Source organism: Dryobates pubescens, chromosome 25 (assembly GCF_014839835.1).
Source record: "Dryobates pubescens isolate bDryPub1 chromosome 25, bDryPub1.pri, whole genome shotgun sequence".
Taxonomy (NCBI): Eukaryota; Metazoa; Chordata; class Aves; order Piciformes; family Picidae; genus Dryobates; species Dryobates pubescens.
In genome coordinates, this window is record NC_071636.1 from 7,066,896 (window position 1) to 7,076,405 (window position 9,510).

At 50.9% G+C, this 9,510-nt stretch overlaps 1 protein-coding gene across 8 annotated transcripts in view; it reads right to left on the reverse strand.

The window, feature by feature from the left end:
• CUX2 (cut like homeobox 2) overlaps window positions 1–8,666 on the reverse strand; it is a 78,557-nt gene extending 69,891 nt beyond the window's left edge. For 4 of the 8 annotated variants that reach the window (XM_054172803.1, XM_054172805.1, XM_054172804.1 and 1 more), the window contains exon 1: window positions 7,591–8,083. Coding sequence is in view for 3 of the 8 variants with exons in the window: in XM_054172801.1 (XP_054028776.1) it covers window positions 8,404–8,466 (63 nt within the window). In the remaining 5 variants the exon portion in view is untranslated. Of the gene's footprint in view, window positions 1–7,590; window positions 8,084–8,150; window positions 8,223–8,403 lie in introns of those variants that run through there. The other 4 variants (XM_054172801.1, XM_054172806.1, XM_054172800.1 and 1 more) reach the window with 4 other exon arrangements.
• Between the last annotated feature and the right edge of the window lie 844 nt (window positions 8,667–9,510).

The following is a 9,510-nucleotide window of genomic DNA, read 5'->3' on the forward strand; positions in this document are numbered from 1 at the left end:
CAACAGTACCCTGAAGTCCTTCTGCACAGGGCTGCTCTCCAGCCCTTCATGTCCCAGCCTGGATTGATACCAAGGATTGCCCTGACCCAGGTGCAGGACCTCACACTTAGCCTTGTTGGACCTTTTGAAATTCACATGATCCTGCTTCTCAAGCTTGTCCAGGTCCCTCTGGATAGATCTCATCCCTCAGGTGTGTCAACTGCACCACTCACTTTGGTATCATTGGCAAACTTGCTGAGGGTGCACCCAATCCCTCTATGTAATTGATGGAGGTACCAAACTGCTCTCCAGGCTTTTATCCCCAGCCTGTGTTGATTCATAGATTCATAGAATGGTTTGGGTTGGAAGGGACCTTAAAGGTCGTCTATTTTCAACACCCTCCTCCCCACACACCATGAGCAGGGACACTTCCACTAGACCAGGTTGCTCAAGACCTCATCCAGCCTGGCCTTGATACTGAGGATCGTTGAGTATCAGCACCAGGGATTTACCAACATCACTCTCTCAAACCATTCCCCCACAGAGGCAGGGCCCCTCACTCCCTGGCTGCACCACCAGCCCCCACTGCTTCCCCCTTGGCTTAAAAACCGTCGGGACAAGGCGGGTAATCATTTACCCAGCTCGCAGGGGTGAAGCAATGTTTGGAAAGCGCTCCGAGAGCCGCAGACGAAGGCAGCTCTCCGCGTCGGCGTGATTAATAAAGAATAAATGTCCTCTGCAGCCAGGCTCGGCGAGCACGGCGCGGCCCCGGCGCCGAGCAGCGGCTCTGCTTACACCGCACATTACAAGCCCCGCTGCCAGCGCCAGGTAATTCTTTATTATGTTATCCCCACGGAAGAAAACAAAGGATGCCCCAGGTCCTGACTTCGGTGTAAAACCGCAGGAGCGTTACCAAAGGCAACGGCAGCGTACTCAGAGCGGCTGACGCACGGCCCAGCTCCCACCAGAGGAATATTTACACGGGGTTCAAATTGGTTATTTACTTTTTTCTTTTTCCTTTTCTTTTTTTTTCTTTTTCCTTTCTTTCTTTTTTTTTTTTCCTTTTTTCATTCTTTCTTTTTTTTTTTCCCCCCCTTCCCTTTTTAAGGCATCTGTGTTTCAGAAGAACCAGCCCAGGCACACACACGCCAAGCAATTAATATTAAAACGGCCACGCATTAGCGGCGAGTCGCTTAAACTGCAGCTAAATCAATACTCCAGGGTCCTGTTGCAGCTTTGGGGAAATCATTAAGTGCTACACCAAAGAAGTCAAAAAAATAATTACACAGCAAAGCCATACTAAAGGAAAAAAAAAAAAAAATTAAGCACTGAAACCATTTTGGAAGGAGGTGTTGGTGTGTTCAGCTGCATGAAATCAAGGAGCTCCACTTGAAAGAAAAATCACCGATTGTGGGGATACTGCAGAGCAGCTCTCCAGGAGGAATGGCCAAAATAAATCATATTAAATACAAAGATGAAGTTGAAGGAGCCCATCATCACACGCTGCCCTTCCAGCAAGATTCCTGCCTGCAAGCCTGAGGTGATCAGTTATTGCCCTCCTTGGGAAGGGTTGTCCCTAATGCTGATCAATATCTAAAAGGTGGGGGTCAAAAAGGATGGGGCCAGACTCTTTTCAGTGATGTCCAGCAATAGGACAAGGGGAAAAGGGCACAAATTGGAACCCAGGAGGTTCCATCTGAACATGAGGAGAAACTTCTTTTCTGTGAGGGTGCTTGAGCCCTGGAGCAGGCTGCCCAGAGAGGTTGTGGAGTCTCCTTCTCTGGAGGTATGCCAAGCCTGCCTGGACATTGTGATCCTGGGCAACTTGCTGTGGGTGACCCTGATTGAGCAGAGGGGCTGGACTAGAGGATTCCCAAAGGTTCCTTCCAATCCCTATTATTCAGTGATTCTGTGAACTTCAGACAGGATCTGCCAGCACTGGCTGGGGCTGACCTAGGAAGGATGGGTGCTCCTGCACCTCAGCTCATTAACAAGCTCTGCAGTCAATATCAAGCACTTTGGCTTTCCAGGCTTTCTACACCTTTTGGTAAGATCTGATGACCACTCCCACCGTGTCTGGCAGCTTGTTGGCTTCAAGAGAGAGTGCTTCACTGCACTAATACAGCCCAGACCCCTTTGCAGAGATGCTCCCCAAGATGTTCTGTGTGGGCACCTGAAATGGCACACACAAGTCTACGGAAGGCCCTTTGCTTCAGGAAATGATGGACAAGCACATAACCACCCACCCAGGGCATGGCTACAGCCACCTTGATGCTGCCAGGAGCCTTTTTGGGGTGATTCACCCCAAAATTCTGCTTTGCAAGGATATTCCATCCCTTGTGCCCCAGGAATGGGGAAACTGGGGCACAAAGCCATTGCCCAAGGAAAGAAACTGATGTTGGGACAGAGCCCAAGCACTGGAGCTGTTTCACTCCATCCTAAATCAGAGATAGGAAGGGGACATGATGCCATATTTCATACTAGGCTGAGAATAGGCATCTTGAGTTTTAAGCCTCCTGCAGATAAACCAAATACCAAACACAGAGTCCCATTCTCCCCACCCACCAAGGGTAAGACACCTGCAGACCCCAAGCCCCCCACCCCATTGCCAAAGCCAAACCAAGAGAGGGGAATCTTAGCAAGGCAACGATCTTGAGTGAGCCCAGCCAGGCTGGGGGCTGAATCCTGCTTCCCAGATTTTGCTGTCTTGGCAAGACACACTAAAAACTACAAGAAACCCGGTGAGGGGGGAGAGGGGGAGGGAGGGTAATCAAAGGAAACTCAGTCATAGATCCTAATGCAACACTCACAAGAAAGTGTTTCGAAAGGGGAAAACTTTAATAAAGTCTGCAAGTATATATTCCTCCTTTATCAACCTCAAGATTTATTGACCCAGGAAGCCATATTGACTGAATAAATCTTGATAATGACCCCAGCAGAAGTCAATACCTGCTTATTATCTCCCAAGTTGGGGAATTACATCTTTCGGTAATAGGAGCAGGATGGCACAAAATGTTCTGAGAAACTTCACCCAAGGTTTTTTGGGGTGGATGGATGCCTGCAATGTGCCTTCTCCAGTCTGAGAGGGAATCTGTTAGCCCATTAATACAGTGAGGGAGCTGCAGTGGGATTTCTGCCTCGAGGTCTGGCAGCAGGGGAGCACACACACCATCGCTTTTGAACCCCAAATTCATTTCATTTCAAGGCAAGCTGTTGAGGAGCAGGATGCTGCAGCTCCCTCCCTGCAAACAATGGCCCTGCATTTTCAATTTGCCATGTTGTGTCGGCAGCTCCCGGGATAATTCCCTGAAATTCAAGACATGGGAATTCCCACAGCCAGGGTTGAACAGCACTGCAATTACAGCAGCACCCAAGAGGGGAGAAGAGCAGCACTGTTGCTGTCCCATGGGATCTGAAGCCACCCTGGGAAGCCAAATAGGCTGATTTTCTCCAACCAGCAACAACAGGAGGGAGAAACAGGGGAGCAGACGGGCCACCAGCCCCCAAATCCATAAGCAAGCAAAGCCTTCTGCATTTAAAGATGGTGTTTCTTCTGCCAGCAGTTAACTTTCCATTCAGCAGAGAAAACAGTAGCTCTGGGACTGGTGCACACAACAATTATGCCTGCATTTTTATTTGAAGCCTCTGCAGACAGCAAGAAAAATTAACTGAAGGGAGCAGCTCCTGTGCCAACATATGGAGGGAGATGAATAGCGAGTTCTGCATGCTCCACTGAGGTTATCTAGTTAAGCAAGTGCCTCCTAAAGGACTCACAGGCTGGGAGTGTGCTGTTTGCTTAATCTGGTCATAAATAATAATTCAGATCACCAAACATGTTAACATTCAGCTCCACCTGCAGCTCAAAAGCCCTGCTGAGCCCTGCCAAACTCATGGCCACAGGAGGTGATGACACTGCCCAGGAACCCAAATGAAATGGCTCCCCTCTCACCATTGAGCCACACAGGGCACCAATGGAAGAGGCTCCTTAACTGCCCAGGTTGGCTGAACTGAGGGCAGCAGGCAGCTGCCTCCATCCCATGACTGTCCCCCACTACATGCTCTCCCCCATTTTGGTGAGTGCAGCAACCCCAAGCACTCTGTTTGCTGTCCCTATAGAACCAAAGAATGGTGGGAGATGGAAGGGATCTCTGAAGATCATCTAGTCCAACTCCTCTGCTAAGGCCAGTTCACCTACACCAGGTTGAACCCACAGTTCACCTACATATCCATCTCCAAGCTGGATAACCCACCAGGAGGTGGCAGAGCTAATCTCCCTCCCTCTGGTCCCACAGAATCAAATTATATTTCCATGCCTGACCCCCATTTGCCTCTTGGTCACAATCCCCTTTTTCCACCCCCTCCTCTCCAAGGCCACAGAGACAATCCACTAAACTGGATCAGGAGGCCAGCACGTACATCTCTAATGGGCTGAAGCACGCACACAATTAATTAATGGATTTATTAATTAGGGAAGAAGTCACTCTTCAGGCTGGAATTGGGGTCACCAGTTTCTAAAGTGAGAGCTGAGGAGCTAAAGATAAACTCTCATTTTCTGCAGCTCTCTTCTTGTCTGGCAGCATCTCAATTATTCAGCCACAAGAAAGAAAGAAAGAAAAAAAAGAAAGGGAAAAAAAAAAACCCACCACATTTCACTTCAGGAACTTCATGATCTGACTTTCTGCCAATGCAAAACATTGATCCAACAGCAGGTGGGCCAGGAACGTGGCCGATCTTGTTGTCCCCTTCAACTAAGTTGGAAATACTAGGGAATATCAAACATTTGCTTCTAATAAAGGATTTGTGGGGGGAACAGTGGGATGGGGGGTGGATGCTGCACCTCAATCTGTCCCAAGAAGGGAGCTGTGGTGGAAGTGTGTAAGAAGGGCACAACGCAAAGTGGTTAGTGTTGGGGATGTCCAAAAACACAAGTCCCCCAGTTGTCAAGGTTTTAAGAGGCCACAGTACTTGGTTGTCAGTTCAGCTGAACCTTCCTGGTAGCATATGGGAGGGACAAACATTTCTGGCTGCCATAGCCCCAGATTTCTAAGGAAACAGGAATGAAACAAACATTACTAGCACCCCTGCCAAGGGATGGGGTACAGAGCACAGCCACAATAGGAGATGGTGGAGAATTCACATAAAGAGAACCATCATGAACACCCTCCCTAGTCACTGGGATCCTCACAGGGAGAGCACACAACTATCAGACACCAGATACACTCAAGCACGAGATGGACACTGGCAAAGAACCAGGCTTCATTAGTGCCACTGCTCCTGAGTTCATATTAAACAGGAGTCCACAGTACCCTACACCTCAACAACCAGGGAGCAACTGGAGCCACTGAGAAGCACAAACGATGGTCACAACCCCACAGCACTCCTCAGCCAGCCCCAGACATGGGCTGCATTTGCACAAACCCTGAGATTTCCTCTTGGAAAGATGCAATCTTCCTGAGACAGGGGCACCTAGAGCATCTCTGGACTCCCACCTCTTCCCCTTGGGCACGGTGATCATGAGCACCATCCCACCTCTGCAAATCTGGGATGGGAACAGATAGCATTGGATGCTGGAGGACACTGGAAGATCCCATTGGTCTCTCCATAAGAGCCAAAAAAAACCACATGGAACACTGGGAGTTTGCAGAGGTGAAGTTCATAGCCCCGAAAGCACCATGGCCTGAGGTTATTCTGACCACGGGCTGCTCCACAAGAGTGCAGTTGAGTTTATTAGTCCAAGCTCCAAGAATTAAGCCTCAGCCAGGAGGACTGATAGCTTATTTACTGCTGTCGTCTATATAAAGAAGAATTTTGACACATTGTTAAATGATAGCACATTTAGATAAGTCAAGCTGTCATATCATTTAATGGATGTCTAAACTCCCTCTGTAGCTGATATGTAAAATTTATGCACTTCAGAATATCATAAGGTTATAATATTTTAATCACATCCACAGTGTTGGGTTGTGGTTTGGGTTTTTGTCTTGTTGTTTGTTTTGGGTTGGGGTTTTTTTTCCCTCCTCCCCTAAACTTCCAACAGCAAAAGAAAACCCAAAACCACCCAACATTTCGTCAACCACACCACGCTCCAAGGCTCCCGCTGAAGTTTCTTCCCAACTCCATGCCGGCACGCCAGGAGCATTTGCATGACAGGAAATAAAACGAAGAGCATTTTATTTGGCAAGGCAAACACTGGAGCCATACAGCCAGAGCTCATCTGCATAATGAGATGTGAAGACATCTATAAAAGATGGCTATAACTGGTCTCTCTCCCCTCACTCACGGTTGTATTTATTATCCCAAATCCACAGCCCAACTCTTCCCTATTTTCCTCCCCCCCCCCCAACCCCCCCCAGGTTTTAATACAGAACGGGTCAGATGAAAGCAGCACTTGGAGTGAGCAATCCACACAATTCCAACCAGAACATGATAAACCCAGAGCAAATTAAACCACAAAAACCCCATAAAGGTACGAATCCCGCTATGACTATCATACACAAGAAAGCCGTAAAAAAATACTGCATTTAGTGATGTACACAATAAAGCGGTCTCGTAACCCAGTGAAATATGTCTGGTATTATCTTGGATGGAATTTTATCTCTTCTCATTTCCGAGACTATTTGCTGTAAAAAGGCTCAACACCGTTTCGATCACGGTGCTGCCACGTAGCACATTATCTACATGTTTTACATATGCCCACCATTCATCAGGGTTGCTCAAACTCTGCCGTTCCCAGCCAGCCCCAGGCCAGCAGAGCTGCTCAGATGCATGAAAGAAAAAGGAAGGGGGGGGGGGTGGGAAAAAAAAGGAAAAAACCTCTTGGAAGAATAATAAATGGATTGTTTCCCTTCCTTTTTTGGCTTTTGTTTTGTTTGGTGTTTTTTTTTAATAGAGGGCATTAGGCCAAGCTGGCACAAGGTCACCTTTCTCACCGTGGTCCCAGTGAGGCGGCAGAACTGCTGCCTGGACAGAAGTCAATCCCCACCGCTCCCTCTCCAGCTCCAGCCACAACCACCCAGTCATGCAGAACGGCGGCGAAGGAGGGCTGCCCACCTCCCAACCTACCTCCCAACCCTCCACGCAAAAGTAGCTGCCAATATTTGCCTTTAAATAAAGGTCTGAGTGCACCCAAGAAAAGTCATTAGCGCGACGCTTTCGCAGCCGAAGCGCCCGGAGCCGTGATCCCTTTCCCACCACAATGCCATAAAGGAGCAGTCGTGGCGAGCCGACCGGACGCGGTACCTGCGGTACTTTTAGGGTCGCGTAGTGCAGACGTAGCACGTAATCTGCTTAAAAGCCAAAATGTATTAAATGCTGGAACTGTTGATACGGGAGCGAAGCCTCATAAATCGCATTTCAATTTGTTTACTCCCCGACGAAGCATGCTGCATTTTAAACTCCGTTATATCCTACAGGGATAAACCCATTTAATATCCATGTAAATGAGCGTTTAGGCTTTTGTAGGAGATCCAGGTTGGGTTTCATCCCATTATGTTGGGAGAGCTATTGTGTTAATTATCCGCCTCCCCGCTACAGAGGTGCCTATTTAAGGTCACAGACTTGTCAGCATCCCCTGACGAACCGTCCTCTTGGACACGTTAACAAAGGACTTACCGGTAATTTCACGGACCGAGGGCACTACAGCGGGATAAGGCATCCGTGACCTGCCCAGAGCCACAAAGGATCTCTCTCTCCCTCCGCATCCATCACAGGTCCCAGCGCCGGTACCCAGCCCTCACCCCGGCCAGCAGCCGCTTGCTGCCCATCGCCTTCAGGGCTGCCCGAGCCCCGGTACTGGCCCCGCAAAGCCCCGGCGCCGACTAACAATGGGAGCGCGGCGGGGCTTCGGGCAGCCCCGCTCCGCCATCCCCCGGGCTACCGCGCAGCCATCGGCTCAGCGAACAGTCTCTGCCCTCCCGGTTCCAAACATGATGCAATTACAGAGCCGTTACCGGGAAGCGGGGAAGAGGCGGGGGACACACACCGGGGACACTTTACAACCCGCGGGCACCTCCGGGCTAGGGAGCGCAAGAAACTTGGCGGAGCGGCGCGGGGGGCCGCGCTCCCCGCAACTTCATACCGCCGAACTTCCCTCCCTCCTTCTCCCTCCTCTTCCTCCCTCCCTCCCTCCCGCCGGGGCGGAGCGGCGGCCGCCCCCCCGGCCCCGCTGTCACCTCGGGGGCGGCGGGGCGGGGGCCGGGGCGGCGCGGCTCCATTGCCGCTAGCGCTGCTCCATGCTCCCGGGCGGTGCCGAACAAAGAGCGGCGGCGGCGGGGATCAATTTCTGATACCTATCGATGGGGAAGGGGAGGAAGGGCGGAGGGAAGGAGGGATGGAGGGAGGGAGCGAAGGGGGAAAAGGGAGGGAGGGATGGGGGCGGCCGCCCGGATTCCCCCCCTCCCTTCCAGCCCCGCCGCCGCCACCAACCTGGAGCCGGCGGACATCAAACCGCGTCCGGTATCGAAACATCGATCCCACGTCGGCGGCCATCTTGGGGGAGACCGGCGGCGCGGAGGGGCGCGGAGCAGCGCGGACAGGAGCAGAGGGGAACGGCCGCCTCCAGCGCCGGAGGCGGCCCCGCCGCCCGGCCCCGCCCGAGCTCCGCGGGGACACCCCCCGCTCCCGGGTCCACCCCCGGGCATCGCTTCCCCCTCAACTCACCAGGGTCCACCCTCGGGCATTGCTTACCAACCCCATCTCACCCGCGTCCACCCACCGGCATCGCTTCCCCCCCTCAATACAGCTGGGTCCACCGACTCGTGGGACACATACACACACACCCCGTGAGGCTCTGCCCGGAAAGGAGCTGCCGCGCAAGTGATTTATTCTTATTTAAAAATATATAAAAATAAAAAATGAATTAAATGGGGGGGGTTAGCAGCACCCGGCAAGCCAGGAAAATCGATGCTTAAACTTTTTCCAGGTTGTTTCATGGTTTGTTTTTTTTTCCTAACCTGACCCATCCAGCACCTTTGACCCTGGAACTGCCACAGTAAACAGGCACAGCACAGCACGACCATGAAAATGACCGAATTTAGACATTTAAATTACTTCAGGTAGTTGGGCTCTGAATTAAAGCCATATAAAGAGCAGAAGAGAGCACAGCCAGAGTGCTGGGGCTGCAACAGAGAACCATAGCATCGTTCTGGTTGGAAGTGACATTTAAGATCATCCCATCCAACCATTAGCCCAGCACTGCCAGGTCACCACCAAACCACGTCCCTCAGCACCACATCCACATGGTTTTGAAGCCTTGCCAGGGATAGGAGACTTCACCACCTGCGCAGCCTGATCCAGGGCTTGACAAGCCTTTCAATTAAGAAGTTTCTTCTAATACCCAACCTAAAACTCCTCAGCACAACTTGAGGGCATTTCCTCTTTTCCTATCACTTATTCCTTGGGAGAGGAGACTGCCCCCCACCATGCTCCAACCTCCTTTCAGGGAGTTGTAGTGAGAAGGTCTCCCCTTAGCCTCCTTTTATCTCTGTCCAGAAATACCCCCTTTGCTTTCTGGCCAAAATAAATTAAAGCTTT